Source organism: Carica papaya, chromosome 3 (genome assembly GCF_054855325.1).
Source record: "Carica papaya isolate Zhongbai chromosome 3, ASM5485532v1, whole genome shotgun sequence".
Classification (NCBI taxonomy): Eukaryota; Viridiplantae; Streptophyta; class Magnoliopsida; order Brassicales; family Caricaceae; genus Carica; species Carica papaya.
The window spans coordinates 10,218,102-10,237,999 of NC_142311.1; the positions used below are offsets into that span (position 1 = coordinate 10,218,102).

Genomic DNA, 19,898 nt, shown 5'->3' on the forward strand with positions numbered 1-19,898 from the left:
AAACATAAACAAATTTTATCATTTCATGCTGTGTTATTAACATTAAATCACTGTTATTATCATATATTAATTATCTATTATTAAAATTTATTTAAACAATATTTTGAAAAATATCATGTCTAACATATAAAATTTTTTTAAAAAAGAGTAAGGAAAATAAGAAAAAGAAAATAAAAAAGCAAACAAAATAAGAAAAAGAAAGGAAAAAAAAAAAAGCAAGTCTCGATTGGGCCAACTCCCAAAGTAGTGGTTTCAGTTTATTTTTATTTATTTATATTATATTAATAGGTAAAAAGTAAATAATGGATGGCAAATTTGTAATTGCGTAAGAAAACCCAATTCAGGCCCTTCTCCTTCTCTGAATAAAAGAGCTAAAATCATCACAAGCAAGGAAACCGGATTGCTCATTCCGGAGAGAGAAGAAGACAATCAACAAGAGCGAAAAAGAAAGAAACCAAAATCAGAGGCTAAAGCCGTAAAGGAAACAGGCAGCCATGAATTCTCAACAATAATATTTCTTCTTTATAAGGGAGGTGGAGACCGCGTTTGGTTGGTGGGCAGCCCAATTCACATCTTCAATTTTTTCTTTCCTTTTCAAGATTTGTTTGTATCTATACATTGTCGTCTTCATAATCGAAGAGAAAAACCAGAAAAAGAAAAAGGTAATCTACCATCTTTCTTTGTATTTCTCCTTTCTTATTCTTTATCTTCACCCTTCACCCTTCCCCCATGCGGCGAGGCAGAGCCACCACGAAGCAAACAGATCTAACAGCCAAACCGATCGCGCCCGATTCGACCAACGCGGTGAAAGAAATTCGGTTTAGAGGCGTCAGAAAGCGACCATGGGGTCGATTCGCCGCCGAGATCAGAGATCCTTGGAAGAAGACCCGCGTCTGGCTCGGTACTTTCGACTCTGCCGAGGACGCCGCCCGCGCTTACGATGCCGCTGCACGCTCCTTCCGTGGACCCAAGGCCAAAACTAACTTTCCCACAACACAATCGTCTTCGATTCCTCCTCCCGTCTACCCGCAATATCAAGGCCATAATCGTCATCATCGCCATCCGCAGGAGGATGGTGGATTCTCCAAGTACGAGCCGGTTCAGGTCAACCGGCCAACCAGCAGCAGCATGAGCAGCACGGTCGAGTCCTTTAGCGGGCCCAGAATCGCTGTCTCCGCCAGCGCCGTCGCACCGAGAGCCCACAAGAGGAGACCCGTACAGCAGCCGCCTCTGCAGCCCGATGATTGCCATAGCGACTGCGATTCCTCATCCTCCGTCGTCGATGACGATGACTGTGTCCTCACATCTTCTTTCCGCACAGTCTTCCCTTTCGATCTCAACCTGCCCCCACCACAGACGACGCACCCCGTTGATTTTTCCGGTGATGATCTTCACGCCACCGCCTTGCGCCTGTGATGTTCCGACGCCGATGTAATGGTCCTTTCTTTAATATAATTTTCGTTTTCGAAATCTTATTTTCTCGAGAAAATCATCAAGAAAAAAGAAGGGGACGATTGGTATTAGGTTGGTTGGTGGGTTACAAGAGAAATTTATGATGTTAGATTTATATGTAGATTAGTATTGGTGTTGTTTATGCGATCTGCGATTTTCTTCAGCTCTTGATTGTTATCTGTGTTGTTGAAGTTGAAAAGATCGTTTCACAGAGCAGGAGATCAGATCTGGAGTTTTGGTCTCCTGATCTGCTTCTCCTTCATTCCCAATTTTTTTTTTTTTTTTTTTTTTTCTTTTTTACCCTAAATTTTCTTCTGTATAAACACATTATCTCGATCAAGAACACAAGAAAACAAAAATTCAATACATACTATTTTAATTTCTGCATATTTTTATACTTAGTAACTTATTATTTCGTAAATTGATGTATTATTTTTAATCTGAAAGTTGAATAATGAATAAGCATTACACTTTGGCAAAATTTTAACATAAACTAAACTCAATATTCTAATAACATCCTTTTGATCCAAATTATGGTTAAATTCGTTAATCATCGTGTATATTAAAAGGGTAACTTGCATTCCTTAAATATAGGTAATTAAAATTTAGTTATTTTGATTTTATTTATAAATTTTGTAAGCAATAATTGTTTTAGGGTTTACCCAATAATACTTATCTCACTGCTTGATAATCCCAGTTTATATGACCAATGGTCGAAAAAATACACAATCTTTTCAGGGTATAGATATGAAGTATAGAGAATTGCGGAAAGAGTAAAGAAGAAGATATTGATAGGGTTTGTGATAAGAACCATTTATTGCACTTGTGATGCAGAGCTCCACAAGCTTATGGCTTGGTGTATTTTCTCAAGGATGAAGTCTCAACCAACCCAACATTTGAGGTCTAAATTCCACTCCTTTTTTATTATTATTATTATTTTTTTGGTGAGAAAAACAAATTATATGTGGTTAAAATTATTTTAATTTAGTGAATTTAATCGGATACATAATATTTTATTTTTTTTAAAAAAATTATTTTAATTTATTATTTATTGTAACTTTAAAAATTTTATATTTTGCGTAATACATGCATGCATGCGTACCAAATATAATTTATAAACAATTTTACTACATTTTAACATGCACATAAAACTAAAATGAAAGAAAGTAAAAATATTATATAAAGTGGTAGATGGGTGGGTAAGTGTGCAAGAAAATTTCATTATTTTAACCAAGAATTTGATTCAAATATGTTACATTAAGGATTAAATATTTAAATGTTAATTATTTCATACATGAAAAATTGGATTAGTATCGAGAGAAAAATTATGTAATGTAGATTTGGGTGCAAAGGGTGTACTTCGGGATCCACTTTTGAAAGTGGGTTGTGGTGTGTGGTGGCACATGGGGCCTATCTAACTTTTGATTGCTAATAATAAATATGATGAACGAATGTCAGTAATTATGTATGGGTGAATTTAATGCTTGCGAGCTGGCTGTAAATATTTTCTCCATAAATTTACGAATACTATTATATTTTTTTATGATATTAGTCCCAAACACCCATTAAAATCTTATTTTATTAAAGGTTGAATTTAAGTATGTAAAGAGAGAATGACTTATTTGTGACAACCTTTTTTTTAAAAAATATATATAAAAATGTAAGGGTAATTTTAATGTTATTCTCTTGAAAATTTTAATAATTTTCTCAAAATGAAAGCTTGATAAATTTAAATTATAATATATATAATAAACTTAGACTTACATTATTTCATTTGTGGTGGGACATTTTTGTGTGCGAAGAGTCTCATGAGTAGGGATTTTGATTTGAATCGGGAAATATGGGTTGGATTTTGTCAATTGAGCAATGGCTTGTCTTCTACTTCAAACAAATTGATATTTCCTTAAAGAAATGACACTAAATGATTCTGGTAAAATAAGTACCTTTAAAATTTTAAGTGATTAAAATGTACTGTTTAACATAATTGTTATTATTTTAACTAAAACTTTAATCATATTTAATTTAAATAAATTTGACTCTTTTAACTATTAATACTCGTTAAATTTATAAATATATTTTAATTTAGTAAATTTTAGTAGAAATTTTTTGAAATAGTTAAATTATTTATATTTTATTTCAATTCACAAAAAAAAAAAAAAACTTTAAAATATTTAATATCAATAGTTAGCTTAGGAATTTAAAAAAATAAAAAAGCGATATTTTTTAATGTTTATTACTATCATAAACATGTTTAAACATATTTTTATTAAAATCAAATTATCAATTATTATAATTTTTAAATACGAGTAAAAAAAAAATGTTAAATTCTGTTAAAAATTAAAGTTTTATGAAAAAGAATCACAAACTGAAATAATTATAAAATTAATCTGTAATTAAAGAGATTAATAATTGTAACGTGGTAAATAATTTAAAATTTAAAATAATAACTCAACCTTTTGTACCTTTTTTTCTTTTTTAATAATTAATTTGGGCCTGATGTGTTACCACATCTATAAAACTGTCTAATCAATTGAAGAAAGCCTCGTGCTTGGTGTCAACTTTTGCTTTTAACCCAACTATTATTTCTCGTGGGCCAAAAAACCCTACCCTCTTCTTTATTATTATTATTTTTAATTCACTTATTCCAATTTATTTAATATTATTTTATGTTTACATTCATCAATTTTAAAATTATTATCTTATATTTTTCTGATTTTTATTTAACTTTTAAACTTAATTAGTGAAGAAAACCTCGGGTGATTTCTGAACCCTGACCGGAACCTTTTCCGTCGCAGAAACTTCCTGGTTAGTTCGCGAGAAAACCTTTGGGGACCCAGCAGGAAACTCGACGACTCGTCTGAGTCCAATCAACCGGGTTTTCAGTTGGACCACAAGATGCAGCGTCTGAGAAGCGGAAGCACCTCGCTTCTGGGTTCATTGTCAGGGCGTCAGTTAAAGAAAAAAGCCCTTAATTCATGGGTTGCTGTTCAAGATACCTACTTCTCAACCAAGGTACATCCTTTTTCTAATTCTCCGTTCGCCTTCTGCTTTCAGTCCAGTTTTTTTTTTTTTTTTTATTTGTATCAGTTAATTTTCAATAACGGTTGCTCTAAGAATGGGTTTATTCCTTTGGTTTGAAATTGCTCATTGTACCATAAGTTAATGAGACTGTTCGGGTGAGTGTTCAGTTATCTCATATGCCTTTTTGGGTTTTCTTTCATGGCTGTCTTACGTTTGATCTTGATGGTTATAGGACATATTTGAGAGGCATAGAGTGGTGTTTACAGTAGCAACTTCTATAGCATCTGTTATAACAGCATGGGCAGGTGGGTTTTATTCAATTTATGCTTATGATACCCAAGTCTCCATTTTATGTTGTGAATTTCCAGAGTTGTTCTACCTTACTGAAGTTATATATGTTCCCAATGACTTGTGTTACTTTTGCTAACATTCAGACTCTTTTGCAATTAAAGTTGAGTAGAAGAGATGCCTATATCTGTAAACTTGACTGGATGACTGGCATTATGGTAATAATAATGGTTGAAATGCATGTTTTGGTTCAAATGCAGCTTATCCTTGTCTGATAACAAGAAATAAAACAAGCAAGAAATACGATAATATTTTGTATTAACATGCAAGTAATAGATTATGTCGTAAACTTTCATGGTAGTCCGGGTAAAATTTATTATTTAAGATACCATACAGAACTATATGCTTGGGCTTAACCTTGAGGATCTTGTTCCTTTCCATTATTTGTTCATCAATTCTTTTGCTGGCTACTGGGTTTCAAATAGTAAAAAGTCTGTCAATCTCTACTTGGCTTACATGCTCACTTTCAGGCCTTCACGGCTTTTTTAATTTGATTTCATGTGTTAAGTGTGATTGGTTAATATATAACTAATAAAAATTGGGCCTTTTCATTTCACTTTAAGTTTTTGAAATAATTGGTTTAATCAATTATTTAAAAGTTTGTTAGATTAGTATATTTTATAAAAATGTGCAAGATTACATCGGTTTATATAGACAAACAATGGAAGTTGTCGAGTGGATTTTAGTGCACAACCTACAGAATCTGATCTGAGGTTTAGTCTTTTGGTGTTGTTGCTCTTATACTTTGATATACAGAAGGATGCTATTGAAACTGAAAAAGAACTATATCAAATGCAGCTTTAACTAATTATGAATTATGTGAAAAATAATTGAGGATTTTGAACTTATGGTAAAAAGCAACCTGTTTTCATTAGTGGAAAGTAGCTCTTGCATTTTGAGTGGCAATAATGCCTATTATTCTCATTCTATCTCCTGCGTAAATTGAATGATTTTGAAGGAGTTCTATGAGCATTTGATATGGTTGTTGGTTTGTTAAGATAGGTTGAGAGCTGAGGCTTCATTTGGGTTATGTAGATACTTGATGGTTTTTTCATTTCTTAAACATTCACATGTATTTATATGTGAAAACATGAGTGGTAGTTAAAAATAAAAATATTTTTTGGAAACTCATAATGGAAATTTGGAATAAGTTTAAAGAAAATAAGAAAATATTTTTAATATCTTCTTGAAAATTGTTTTTAGTTATAATTGAATGTCAACATGCATGTGCCACCCTACTTATTTTAATGTGCAAACATATGTGAAACTAGGAAATAAAAAACTAGAAAATGTTTTTGTGTCCCAAATGGAGAAATCATGCAACATTCTGTATGCAACATAACTTTTTAATCAAAACTAGGGAAGATGCTTGTTTAGGTCCTCTGCAGTTTTCCTTGAACTATAGTGTGCAATATAATTCATTGCAAAAACAAGGAAAAGCGGGTATATGATTATCTCACAATGTGACAGCATCTTTGTTGAGCGTGTTTACTTGTCTTTGTCTTGTGTTGAAAATGTTAGATTTGAGCATGTAGATATTGAAAACTTGAAAGAAGTTTTTGGATGGAATTGTTAACTAGAAAGACAAATTATCATGCAGGTTATTCAATACGGCATTATCATGAATCAAAAGTTGACCAGAGGCTTGAATCTATTGAGAAAGCTGTGAGTAATTGCTGCATACTATTAGGTTTCTGTTGCTCAGTGGTTTGTGTACTTTGCTAACAATGTCACGGCAGCTTCTGATAAATGCATGGTTGATACATGTTATTTATTGCCAATTATATATATATTTGAAAGTCTCCCGCTAAAGAAAAGGTTTTCATTTTTTTTCCGCTTTATTTAGCTACCTTGTGCTCTTGCCTTGATCTGGTAGTGGGACTGTTAAAATGTTAAAAACAGCAAGCCCTTATAGCAATGTATGCTTGTGGAATTTTATGTAGACCAAATAATCCTTTTACGTTTTTTAATTTTCCTTTTTTAGTCTTATTAGGTGCAAGTTGGAACTAAGTGGGTTGCTAGTGATATTTGATGAATGGTATTAGTCTATTTATGGTTTCAGATGCTAATTCTACAGAATAGGGATAGGAATATATAGAAATTTTTTCTTTTGATCTGAGAATCAAATATAGAAATTATGATGAAATTATACCTACAAATATTTGAGTGAAGAAATAAAAGGAGAATATTAAATTGGTTCTCTTTTTTTTTCTTTTTCTTTACCTGTATTTGGAACAAAAGAATTTCACCAAGAAAGCATAGAAGTTATTTGCAAATTCACTTTTTTGTTTAGCATATGGATAAATGAATTCCCACCTTTTAGTGGAATTTGTTTCAAGTATAGTTTTAGTTTTGCTATGTCATATTCCAATCTACTTCTCTTATTTTCTGGCAGATGAACAATAATTATCATCTTGGACATACAGAGATAAAAAAGATTGTTGATCCAGGAAGTTCCAGTACTGCTGCTTGGGTTGCCACTGCTGGAACCACTTTAGTTATTGGGTTTGTTCTGAGATGTTGAATTTTTCTAGTTTTCGTTGCCTTACTTTGAGCTTTAGATTCATATTCTTCCGGGAATTCCTTCTGGTTTTGATGGAAATGCTAGATAGAATGGACCAAATTTTTTGGGTCAGCATTGATTTCAAAAACAATGAACATTTCACATGAATTGGAAACTAACTTCCAAGATATGATTACCCATCTTTTCTCAGTATATTAATAACTTGGCTTTAGACTTTTAGAGTTTGCTATTCTTGATACAATTAGCATCTTCTCCCGATTTCATGTAATATCTGAATGCACCACAAAAACAGCATATATACATTAATATTGATTCATTCCTTTTACTCAACTGTAGTTATGGCTTGGGTTGGAGAGGTGGCACATGGTACGCAAACAGGCAGTTCAAAAGGGAGCAGATGAAGATGCTCGGGCAACTAAAACCTGAAAGGTGGCAGTTGCTGGGTCGAATAAAACCTAAAGGGTGGCCGATCAGGTTCCTTAGAAGACCATTAACCAGGCAAAGATTATCTGGTGGCGGAGTTATACCCTCAGAAAATATTCTCAAGGACGGTCCTGCTATACATAATCCTGGGAGAACCCACCAGTCTTGTTAGTCTATTTTTTTCTGGATGCAAAATAAAATATTGAAGGCTAAAGAATTGAGATGACAAATAGAATTATTCAGGATTCATTACAATAGGCTTGAAATCTATTTCAGCATATATAAAGGTAGCGGAAGAAGCTGCAAAGAAAATATTTGTATAAAATGTATCAACCTGCACATTTTTGGCTAATTGACCATATTAATGTTTTGTTATAAGATGAAAAGAATTCATTAGTAGAATTCATATGGCCAATTTATGTGGTTAGCTATTGGAAACTATAGAGAGCACTTGTTAACGGGCAAAAGTCAACGCGGTAGGACTGCATTTGGGCCCCAGTTACCATCGTACAAGGCCGTGATTGATGATTCTGAAGAGCTTTCTAACCATTGATCACAAGCTCTATAAGCTTCTGCCTAAAGACTAAATTTTTCGTAAGGCAATTTTAAGACAATATTTCTTAACATCAATTTCATGGGTTTCAGGATTATCCAATATATTGATATATTTAAGAATCAAATTTTAAGACTGGATTTCATTCAAACCTGCGCCTTCCTTACCGTCCATGAACAGAATAGAACAGAAGCCCAATGACTCTTTTACACGTTTCTATGTAAGTGTCTGTTTGTCCCTCAAGTTAAGGACAAATATTAACTGTTACAAAAACGTTCTAATCGTAGGTACATGTTTTGGCTTTATATACAAACCACATTGGCTAAATCACCATTCTCAGTCACCAATCAAGGTGGGAATTTCTTGTTCTAATCTATAATCGTGGCAACAAGATCATGAATGCTAAAATCGTTCCTTTTTATAGTTATTCAGCTTGATTCTAGATTTTTAAATAGGAAGAAAAGGACCCACAAGATAGATTTGACTATCAATAGAGCAAGCTGCTAAGAGAGGATGTTCATTGACCTTTTTTTTGAACTTTTTTTTTTCTCTCATGTGAATGCTCTGTTTGTCTTTTTATATGAAATTCTGAAATCCAGTGTGTGTATATATATATATATGTATATATATATATAAAACTGGCAGTAGGGTTGTTGGAGCAGGAAATCACAAGGTAACAACAAAATGGCCCATGGTTTAGCAGCACCAATAATTATGTTGGCTCTGTTTTGTGGGTCAGCTTTTGGAGTTAGAACAAATTTGTTTTCAGAGAAAGTCCAGGTTCAGGCTGGTGAGGCTGCATTAGTTTCAACAGCTGGTGATGATGGTGGGATTTGCAAATCAATGGTTCAAACACAAAACTATATCTGTGAAGAACATAAGGTTTGGTTTTGTTAATTATGTTTCTTATCTTCTTTTTATTTCTTCTTGGTTTTTTTGAGTTCCAAATCGTATATTTTACTCAGTTAAATGAGTTTCTTCTTGGTGGATCTTGATGGGTTTATTCAGGTGACCACACAGGATGGTTATGTTCTTAGCTTACAGAGAATTCCAGTGGGGCAGTCTGGTGAGAAGCCAGCAGGAAACAGGCCACCAGTTCTTTTACAACATGGCCTTTTAATGGTTAGCATTTCTCCAGAAAGCAAATCCTCCTCATTGTTTTCGACAGTAAAATGTGATTAGTAAATACGTAATCCTTTATGTTCTAGTAATCAAACAATGAAGAAATGAGAACTGAAATGAAGCTGTTTGGTTGAAGGATGCAATAACATGGCTGCTATTGCCTCCAAACCAGTCTTTGGCATTTGCCTTGGCAGATAACGGATTCGATGTCTGGCTTGCTAATACTCGTGGGACTAAGTATAGCCGTGGGCATACATCACTCACTCCTCAGGACCCGGTTTGTTTCTTCTCGAGTAAATTATTTTTGGGAATCCAATTTCTTCACCATATTTACTCATTCCACATGTTGTTTTAGGCATACTGGTATTGGTCATGGGATGAGTTGGTTGCTTATGATCTTCCTAGCACATTCCAGTATGTGCATGATCAAACAGGACAGAAGCTGCACTATGTTGGGCATTCACTGGTGAACTTCTCACCTCTTCACTATTCTTTTTAACTTTAATTTCTTCTTGTTTTGTAATCTATAAACGCATTAATCTTTTCTTGATATAGGGAACTTTGATTGCTCTGGCTGCCTTTTCCAAGGATCAGCTGGTGAGCATGTTGAGATCAGCTGCTTTACTTTGCCCAATTGCCTATGTAGGCAATGTGACCTCTCCTTTAGCAAAAAATGCTGCTGATAACTTCATTGCCGAGGTCAGGCTGATTTCTTTTGCCCATATCATTTTTCTATATTTTATCACTTATAACAATCTATATATATGTATCTTATTGTACAGGGATTATACTGGTTGGGTCTTCATGAATTTGATCCCAGAGGGTGAGAACAAATATGATGTTTTATTCGATACACGTAATATCATATTCAATAATATTATATCCGTTTGTTTATCGAATCTATTTGGCCAATATAATTACAAACTGTAAGTCTTGTTTTCAATTTATTTTGTAAAAGACTTATAATATAGGAGATTATAACCTTTCCAAATAATTGAGATGATATGTAAAATTACACTAACAATAATTATTCTAAAGATATATATATGAAAACTTCCCATGATTTCCTTTTCGGGTATCTGATCTTAGTTCTAATCAAGATTTTTTTTTTTGGGAACGTCTAATTGAACAGGCAGCCTGTTGTTGATCTTCTTAAGGATATCTGCAGCAAACCAGGTGTTAAATGCACTGATCTGCTGACCTCCTTTACTGGTAAGTAAAACCAAACATTCCTTAATTTTTACATGTTTAAAACATCAACTTTATTTTTTTTAGTTGAAATATATACATTTCATTGGTTAGGTGACACATAAATACTCATTATAATACAACTTTTTATTGAGAATGTATAAAAATTCAGAGTCTAACTCGAGCCCATAACTTCATATAAAAAGAATGACGTACTAACTGTCAAGCCAAATACTTACTGGTACATATTTATTTGAATGTTATTGTTTGCAGGCCAGAACTGTTGCCTCAACAATTCCATTGTCAATACTTTTCTAGACCATGAGCCCCAGGCAACTGCAACCAAGAATATGATCCATCTTGCTCAGAGTAAGCAATCCAAACCCCTAAATCTGCAATGTTAATGGATACTGCTAAACCAATTTTACGCAATTAGTATTAGTATTTGCTGATTAACTAAATTGAACAACTTGTGTTTGGACAGTGATGAGAGAAGGGACCGTTAAAATGTATGACTACAACGATGAGAACAAGAACATGGAACACTACGGGCAGCCTACTCCTCCAGTGTATAACATGACAAGTATACCAAATGACCTTCCCATCTTCCTCAGCTATGGAGGAGCAGATGCTCTCTCCGATGTCAACGATGTGAAGCTGTTATTGGACAGCCTGAAAGATCATGATTCTGACAAGATTGTATTTCAGTACAGAGAAGATTATGCCCATGCAGATTATGTTATGGCTGCTAATGCTAAACAAGATGTATATGATCCTCTCATCGTTTTCTTTCGGCTACAATGACATCATAAATCGATTGAAAAGAAAACAGTGCAAAACTTTCTTCTTCATTCTAGTTGTTGGTGACCTGTTTATATATTCAATTCTAAATTCTGATTTCTGATCAAATTTTTTTCTGCTACTTTGTTTTGCAATTCAATAGTCTGTATGAAATCTCGTTCTTATGTCAATAAAGATGTATTACAAATTATAGCGAAGCACGTGGTAGCTTTGTTGAAATTTGGGCTCTTCTCGTTACCAGATGACACTGGGATAAAACAATTTGTTACTTTCATACGAGGCCTTGTCTTTATGTTTCAATGTGAGGAAAGTAGAATTTAAAAGCAGTTGAGGCATGGAAATGGCATGTGAATTAGGATGAGAATGTCATGAGCTTGATAAATGAAAGGAATTGGAAGAAATAGGAAGAAAGAGAGAAAGCAGAGAGAGCGAGAGAGAAAGCTGACTCTGGCGGGATCTGAGAGAAAAAGTACTCTGCCTTCAATAAAATTTTGGATGATTTCTTTTCCTGGGATACATATATATATATATATAAAAGCTATAAAGGTAGCAGGTTGTAACCGCCTGAACGTGCCGAATGATGGTGCCGATCTTCTTCTCATTTTTTTTGTTTCTCCATTATCCTAACCCTAACCCTAATATCTTATAAGTGAAAAGACAAAACTACCCTTGTATCAACTTTACCCTTTTACCCCGCATATTATTTACCTATTTCTTGCTTTATCCTTGATTCCCAAGGTTGAAATCCACTTTCCAAATATCTAGTGCCAAAGACCTGGTTAATCTTGAACACGAATTACAGGGCTTTTTTGGTAAGTTAATCATGCTTCATATGCTAAAATCACATGATTTAAAATGCACCTCTCTGCAGCAGGTTATGATATTTGGAGCACCAAGAAAACTCAACAATGGCATACGATTACTACTTTTCCAAGGCTACCCACCTAAGACAATCTGTTACATTTGGCAATTTCACATTCTTCAATTTGAAAGGACACTAAATTATGAGAGTGGATGGAATCAGACCCTAAATGTATATATTTGGCCTGTGACTGAAATGATTCTGGGCTGCAACATAAGCTGCCATAGAATGATCTTGTTCTTCTTCATTATCACAACTCAAATTGACCATCCTCTTCCCTTTCTTTTTCAAGTAAAGCTCCCCACATCGAACCGCCCGGCCGGTCGACTGGGCTGATGAGTCAGCTGGATCAAAGCAGCAGCTGCTACTGGACCTCACCAACATTTTCTTCAACCTTCTGCAACAGCTGGTGAAGCCCTCCATTATCAATGCTTCTCTGCTCTAATGCCCTTTAATTTTTATATGGGTTTAATGATAAGATTATAATGGTGTTGGTGGTTACGTACATGTATATATATTGACAGATGGGGAGTTGAAGAAGAGGTGGCATCACATGGAGAATATATAAGGTAGTATGGATTTTGCTTGCTTGTTTATGAAGATTGCTTTTTGTTGTTTATAATTATAGTTTCCAAATTGTATATGTTCTTGTCTTTTTGATGTTACAGGTTTTTGTTGCTCAGTGGTTTGTGCACTTTGCTAACAATGTCACCGCAGCTTCTACTAAATGCGTGGTTGATACATGTTATTTATTGCCAATTATATACTTTTGAAGATCTCCCCCTTAAAGAAAAAGTTTTCTTTTATTTACTTATTTCTTTCTTTTCTTCTTTTGTTTTTTTTATCACTTTATTGCCGAGTAAGTTGGCTGTAGTTGTATTTAGCTACCTGGTGCTCTTGCCTTGATTTGGTAGTGGTACTGTTAAAATGTTAAAACAGCAAGCCCTTATAACAATCTATGATTGTGGAATTTTATGTAGACCAAATAATTCTTTTAGGTTTTATAATTTTTCTTTTCTAATCTTATTAGGTGCAAGTTGGAACCTGGTGGGTTGCTAGTGATATTCGATGAATGCTTTTAGTCTAGTTACGGTTTCAGATTCTAATTCTATAGAATGGAGATAGGAATATAACAAAAATGAATATACTATTTTGCAAAGTTCAATAGAGCTATGTTGGTTTTGTTCCTACCCAACCAAGTAATTTTTTTTTTTTTTTTGAAATATAACTCAGCCAAGTAAAAATATAAATCAGTCACTACAAAATTTGATTTTCAAGAGTAGAATGAATCAAATATATAATTATTTTTTTGATCCGAAAATAAAATATAAAAACTATGAAAAAATTTATAACGATCAAATAACTGAGTCAAAAAATAAAATAAAAATATCAAAAATTAATTCTCTTTATTTTCTTTATCTTTAACCTGTATTACTACCAAAGAATTTCACCTAAAAAAATGTAGAATTTTATTTGCAAATTCAGTTTTTTGTTTAGAATATGGGTAAACGAATTCCCACATTTTAGTGGAATTTCTTTCCAGTATAGCTTTAGTGTTGCTATGTCATATTCCAATTTACTTCTCTTATTTTCTGGCAGATGAACAATAATTATCATCTCGGACATGCAGAGATCAAAAAGCTTGTTGATCCAGGAAGTTCCAATACTGCTGCTTGGGTTGCCACTGCTGGAACCACTTAAGTTACTGGGTCTGTTCTCAGATGTTGAAATTTCCTTGTTTTCTTACTCTGAGCTTTAAATTCATATTCTTTTGGGAGCTTTCTTTTAGTTTTGGTGGAAATGCTTGATAGAATGGACCAAACTTTTAGGGTCAGCATTGATTTAAAAAAAAAATGAACATTTCAAATGAATTGGGAACTAATTTATGAGATATGATTACATCTTTTCTCATAGGTGAAAAGTTATAGGCACTCAATATATTATTAACTTGGCTTTAGAATTTGAGAGTTTGCTATTCTTGATACAATTAGCATCTTCTCCCGATTTCATATAATATCTGGATGCACCACTGAAGCAGCGAATATATGTTTATGTTGATTTATTCCTTTCGCTCAACTGTAGTTACGGCTTGGGTTGGAGAGGTGGCACATGGTACACAAACAGGAAGTTCAAAAGGGAGCAGATGAAAATGCTTGGGCAACTAAAACCCAAAAGGTGGCAGTTTCTGGGTCGAATAAAACCTAAAGGGTGGCCGCTCCGGTTCCTCAGAAGACCATTAACCAGACAAAGATTGTCTGATGGCCGTGTTATGCCCTCTGAAAATATTCTCAAGGATGGTCCTGCTATACATAATCCTGGGAAAACCCATCAGTTTTGTTACTCCATTTTTTTCTGGATAGAGAATAAAAAATTGAAGGCTAAAGAATTGAGATGACAAGTAGAAATTTATTCAGGATTCATTACAACAGGCTTGAAATCTATTTCAAGGTATAGCAAGGTAGCAGAAGAAGCCGCCAAGAAAACACTTGTATAAAATGTATTGACCTGCATATTGTTGGCTAATTGACCATATTAATGTTCTGTTATGAGATGAAAAGAATTCATCAGTGGAATTTATATGGCCAATTTACGTTGATTGTTGAATGATCAGGTCAATTTCTAACCATTGATCACAAGCTCTATAAGCTTTTGCCTAAAGACTGAACTTTTCGTAAGGCAATTCTAAGGCTATTTCTCCACATCAATTTGAGTGCGTCCAGGATTGCCCGATATATTATCTATTTAAGAAACAATTTTTTTTGGCAAAAATAAGGGACACAACTTCTTAGATACATTTCTTCATAAGTATCTGTTTGTCCCTCAAGTAAAAAACAAGCATTAATTGCCACAAAAATGTTCTTATATTAGGCAAATATTTTGGCTTTATATACATATCACATTGGCTAAATCATCATTCTCAATCACCAAGCAAGGTGGGAATTTCTTGTTCTAATATGTAATCATGGCAACAAGTTGATGAATGCTAAAATCATTCCTTTTCATAGTTGTTGAGCTTCATTCTAGATTTTTAAATAGGAAGAAAAGGACGTACAAGATAGATTTGAATAATCAATTGAGCAAGCTGCTAAGAGAGGATGTTCTCTGAACCTTTTTTTTTTTTCTCTCAGGCGAATGCTCAGTTTGTCTTTTTGTATGGAATTCTAAAATCTAGTACAGTTATATGTACATATATATATACATACATATAACTGGCAGTGGATTGAGGGTTGTCGGAGCAGGAAATCACAGGGTAATAACAAAATGGCCCATGGTTTAGCAGCACCAATAATTATGCTGGCTCTGTTTTGTGGGTCAGCTTTTGGAGGTCAAAAAAGTTTGTCTTTAGAGAAAGTCCAGGTTCAGGCTGGTGAGGCTGCATTAGTTTCAACAGCTGGTGATGATGGTGGGATTTGCAAATCAATGGTTAAAACACAAAACTATATCTGTGAAGAACATAAGGTTTGATTTTATTAACTGTGTTTTTTTTATCCTTGTTTCTTCTTGTTTTTCGAGTTCCTAGTCCTATATTTTACTCGGTTAAATGAGTTTCTTCTTGGTGGATCTTGATGGGTTTATTCAGGTAACTACACAGGATGGTTATGTTCTTAGCTTGCAGAGAATTCCAGTGGGGCAGTCTGGTGAGAAGACAGCAGGAAACAGACCACCAGTTCTTTTACAACATGGCCTTTTAATGGTTAGTATTTCTCCAGAAAGCAAATCCTCCTCATTGTCTTCGACAGTAAAGTTTGATCAGTATACTTAATATGTAATCCTTTATTTTCTAGTAATAAAACAGTGAAAAAATGACAATTGAAATGAAACTGTTTGGTTGAAGGATGCAATAACATGGCTGCTATTGCCTCCAAACAAGTCTTTGGCATTTGCCTTGGCAGATAAAGGGTTTGATGTCTGGCTTGCCAATACTCGTGGGACTAAGTATAGCCTCAGGCATACATCCCTCACTCCTGAGGACCCGGTTTGTTTCTTCTTGAAATAAATTATTTTTGAGATCCAAATTCTTCACCATGTTTACTAATTCCACATGTTGTTTTAGGCAGTTCTTCGCCATGTTTACTAATTCCACATGTTTTAGGCTTTCTGGGATTGGTCATGGGATGAGCTGGTTGCTTACGATCTTCCTAGCACATTCCAGTATGTGCATGATCAAACAGGACAGAAGCTGCACTATGTTGGGCATTCACTGGTGAACTCAGATTATTCTGCTTCTTCACTTTCTTTTTAAGTGTATAAGAATTTCGGATTGAATCCTACTTATCGTTTGATGGTGGGTTATTTCTTGTTGTGTAATCTACTTTTCTCGAAAACAAGAAAATTGAGAAATTTAACAAGCTAAATAAAGTTAGAAGTCTGTGTAGCTGATTATGTTAAGCTAAGTCATTGAAAAATGATGATATAGGGAACTTTGATTGCTCTGGCTGCCTTTTCCAAGGATCAGCTAGTGAGCATGTTGAGATCAGCTGCTTTACTTTGCCCAATTGCCTATGTAGGCAATGTGACCTCCCCTCTAGCAAAGAATGCTGCTGATAACTTCATTGCTGAGGTCAGTGCTGGTTTCTTTTGCCCATATCATTTTTCTATTTTATAACTTAATAAAAATCTATAGTATGCATCTTATTGTACAGGGATTATGCCGGTCGGGTGTTCGTGAATTTGATCCCAGAGAGTAAGAACAAATAAAATGTTTTATTCGATACACAAGAATATCAATTTCAATAGTATTGTATCCTTTTGTTTATCAAATCTATTTGGCCAATATAATTTCAACCTGCGGGTCTTGTTTTGAATTTGTTGTTAAAAATTTTTTTAATAGCCCGTGATTTCCTTTTCGGTTATCCATTTTTAATTGTAATTGGGAATCTTTTTTCTGGGAACTTCTAATTGAACAGGCAGCCTGTTGTTAATCTTCTTAAGGATATGTGCAGCATACCAGCTGTTAAATGCACTGATCTGTTGACCTCCATCACTGGTAAGTAAAACAAACATTCCTGTATTTGTTTAAAACATCAACTTCATTTTTTTTAGGCAGAAGTATATACACTTTATTAATTAGGTGATACTTACATACCCATCATAACACTTCCTATCAAGAACATACAGGAATCCAAAGTTCAACTAAAATCCATAACTTCTTTAGAGGAAGTAACATACCAATTCTCAAGCCGAATACTTATTAGTATATTACTTATTTGATTGCTGTGTTATTGTTTGAAGGCCAGAACTGTTGCCTCAACAATTCTATCGTCAATACTTTTCTAGATCATGAGCCCCAGGCAACTGCAACCAAGAATATGATCCATCTCGCTCAGAGTAAGCAATCCAAACCCATAAATCTGCAATGACAATCGATACTGCTAAACCAATTTTGCACTATTAGTGTTCGTATTTGCTGATTAACTAAATTGAACAACTTGTGTTTGGACAGTGATGAGAGAAGGGACCATTAAAATGTATGACTACAATGATGAGAACAAGAACATGGAACACTATGGGCAGTCCACTCCTCCAGTGTATGACATGACAAGTATACCAAATGACCTTCCTATCTTCCTTAGCTATGGAGGAGCAGATGCTCTCTCCGATGTCAACGATGTGAAGCTGTTATTGGACAGCCTGAAAGATCATGATTCTGATAAGCTTGTAATTCAGTATCGAGAAGATTATGCTCATGCAGATTATGTTATGGCTGCTAATGCTAAACAAGATGTATATGATCCTCTCATTGCTTTCTTTCGGCTGCAATGACATTATATATCGATTGAAAAGAAAATTGAAAGAGTGCAAAACTTTCTTCTTTATTCTAGTTGTCGTGACCTGTATATATTCAGTTCTAATTCTGATTTCTTATCAAATTTCTTCTGCTACTTTGTTTTGTAATCCAATAGTTTCTGTGAAATCTCGTTTTTATGTAAAAAAAGATGTATTACAAATGATAGCAAAGCATATTGTGGCTTTGTCGATAAAATGATAGCAGAGGTACCCACCTAAGATAATCTGCTACATTTGGCAATTTCATATTCTTCAATTTGAAAAGACAATGGATGGAATCAGACCCTAAATGTATATATTTGGCCTGTGACTGAAATGATTCTGGGCTGCAAGATAAGCTGCCATTGAATAATCTTGTTCTCCTTCATGATCGCACCTCAAATTGATCATCCTCTTCCCTTTATTTTTCAAGTAGAGCTCCTCACATCGAACCACCTGGGCTGATGAGTCAGGTGGATCAGAGCAGCAGCTGCTACTGGACCTCACCAACATTTTCTTCAACTTTCTGCAATAGTTGGTGAAACCCTCCATTATCAATGCTTCTCTGCTCTACTGCCCTTTAATTTTTATCTGGGTTTAATGATAAGATTATAATGGTGTTGGTGGTTACATATATGTATATATATTGACAGATGGGGAGTTGAAGAAGAGGTGGCATCACATGGATTATGTATAAAGTGGTATGGGTTTTGCTTGTTTTTTGTTGTACATGTTCTTGTCTTTTTGATGTTATAGCAGGACCCCCCCTTTTTGCAGCCTTGGTTTCCGGATGTTACAGAAAGTTTGTTTTAATATTTTGGTTTTATCTAATTTTTTTTTTTATGCTTTGAAGGATTTGAAGAATCTCAGTTCTTATTACCCTCCAAAAACAAACATGTAAATAATCACAGTTTCCCTACTTAAGCATTTATCTTTGATTGAAATTTCAATTTTACAAAATAAAAAAGAAAATTCAACATAAATATATAATTTGAATGCAAATAAAATCATAATTTAAAATCTATTCTATCTTTAATTCAAATTATATCTTTTTATAATTGTTGCTTTATAGATATGTACAAACACAAATGAAACAAATTAATATTTTTGAATCAAAGTTATAAATATATATTTCAATAGAAATTTATGTATTTCAATGATTTAAGTAGCATCAGCACACCAATAACAATTACAATTAATAGTATCCCAAATTCCTAACAAAAGATACAACTCAGACTCTACACTCTCATAAAGAGAAACATTCAACAAAACAGATAATTGAGAAATTAAAAATATAATATCTAAGTTTTGGTTTTTTTGGCAGTGTTACTCTTATACTTTTGATATAAAGAAGGATGGTATTGAGACTGAAAAAGAACTATATGAAATGCAGCTTAGCTGTATGAATTATGTGGAAAATAATTGGGGATTTTGAACTTACGATAAAAGGCAATAATGCATATTATTCTCAATCTATCTCCTGCATATATTGAGCCATTGGGAAGGGGTTCTATGAGCATGTGATACTGTTGTTGGTTTGTTAAGAAAGCGAAGCCTCCATTTGGGTAGCGAAGTTACTTGATAGTTTTTCGTTTCTTAAAAATTCACATATAAAATATATAGGAAAACACGTGGTATAAAACAGCAAACCCTTATAACAATCTTATGCATGTGGAAGTTGGTGGGTTGCTTTGATGAATGCTATTAGTCTGGTTATGGTTTCAGATGCTAGTTCTATAGAATAAAACTGAATATAGTGTTTTGCAAAGTTCAATCGAGCTATGTTGGTTTTGTTCCTACCCAACAAAGTAAAAATATGGATCCATCACTGCAAAATT

The 19,898-nt window shown here is 33.9% G+C and overlaps 3 protein-coding genes, 1 long non-coding RNA gene and 1 pseudogene across 6 annotated transcripts; 4 read left to right on the top strand and 1 right to left on the bottom strand.

Moving 5' to 3' along the window:
* The first annotated feature begins 375 nt into the window (after positions 1-375).
* On the top strand, positions 376-1,839 carry LOC110808864 (ethylene-responsive transcription factor 3-like). The gene has a single exon (XM_022034481.2). It carries the CDS (start codon positions 730-732, stop codon positions 1,414-1,416), a length of 687 nt encoding a protein of 228 aa, XP_021890173.1. The 5' UTR covers positions 376-729; the 3' UTR covers positions 1,417-1,839.
* Positions 1,840-4,069: 2,230 nt separating this feature from the next.
* Positions 4,070-11,540, top strand: LOC110808844 (triacylglycerol lipase 2-like). 2 transcript variants are annotated; one of them, XM_022034459.2, is made up of 13 exons: positions 4,070-4,464; positions 4,706-4,778; positions 6,422-6,486; positions 7,217-7,326; positions 7,682-7,792; positions 9,329-9,443; positions 9,580-9,720; positions 9,799-9,909; positions 9,999-10,142; positions 10,226-10,266; positions 10,576-10,655; positions 10,905-11,000; positions 11,116-11,540. In XM_022034459.2, the coding sequence occupies exons 1-13, from the start codon at positions 4,348-4,350 to the stop codon at positions 11,433-11,435; spliced, it is 1,524 nt and encodes a 507-aa protein (XP_021890151.1). In that variant the 5' UTR covers positions 4,070-4,347; the 3' UTR covers positions 11,436-11,540. The 2 variants fall into 2 exon arrangements, with proteins under 2 accessions (XP_021890151.1, XP_088071770.1); XM_088215644.1 differs by lacking the exons at positions 4,070-4,464; positions 4,706-4,778; positions 6,422-6,486; positions 7,217-7,326; positions 7,682-7,792 and adding an exon at positions 7,937-9,203 and having other exon boundaries at positions 9,330-9,443.
* A 2,205-nt stretch (positions 11,541-13,745) lies between these two features.
* Positions 13,746-15,179, top strand: LOC148266682 (uncharacterized; annotated as a pseudogene). The gene is made up of 2 exons (XR_015817746.1): positions 13,746-14,003; positions 14,377-15,179. The product of XR_015817746.1 is annotated as an uncharacterized LOC148266682 (transcript).
* A 62-nt stretch (positions 15,180-15,241) lies between these two features.
* On the top strand, positions 15,242-18,164 carry LOC110808843 (triacylglycerol lipase 2-like). Its single transcript, XM_022034458.2, has 9 exons — positions 15,242-15,753; positions 15,875-15,988; positions 16,130-16,270; positions 16,388-16,498; positions 16,712-16,855; positions 16,938-16,978; positions 17,202-17,281; positions 17,527-17,622; positions 17,738-18,164. The coding sequence occupies exons 1-9, from the start codon at positions 15,556-15,558 to the stop codon at positions 18,055-18,057; spliced, it is 1,245 nt and encodes a 414-aa protein (XP_021890150.1). The 5' UTR covers positions 15,242-15,555; the 3' UTR covers positions 18,058-18,164.
* On the bottom strand, positions 17,306-18,762 carry LOC148266683 (uncharacterized). Its single transcript, XR_015817747.1, has 2 exons — positions 18,297-18,762; positions 17,306-17,925 (listed from the first exon to the last, which is right to left on the bottom strand). It is a non-coding gene; the product is annotated as an uncharacterized LOC148266683 (long non-coding RNA).
* Positions 18,763-19,898: the final 1,136 nt, after the last annotated feature.

Coding starts and splice junctions, on each gene's coding strand:
- LOC110808864 (XM_022034481.2), top strand. CDS start 730: ATGCGGCGAGGCAGAGCCACCACGAAGCAAACAGATCTAACAGCCAAA.
- LOC110808844 (XM_022034459.2), top strand. CDS start 4,348: ATGCAGCGTCTGAGAAGCGGAAGCACCTCGCTTCTGGGTTCATTGTCA. Junction 7,793..9,328: donor AGGTGGCAGTTGCTGGGTCG/AATAAAACCTAA, acceptor TGGGTTTATTCA/GGTGACCACACAGGATGGTT. Junction 9,910..9,998: donor ACTATGTTGGGCATTCACTG/GTGAACTTCTCA, acceptor TTCTTGATATAG/GGAACTTTGATTGCTCTGGC.
- LOC110808843 (XM_022034458.2), top strand. CDS start 15,556: ATGGCCCATGGTTTAGCAGCACCAATAATTATGCTGGCTCTGTTTTGT. Junction 16,856..16,937: donor CTGATAACTTCATTGCTGAG/GTCAGTGCTGGT, acceptor CTTATTGTACAG/GGATTATGCCGGTCGGGTGT. Junction 17,623..17,737: donor TATGATCCATCTCGCTCAGA/GTAAGCAATCCA, acceptor GTGTTTGGACAG/TGATGAGAGAAGGGACCATT.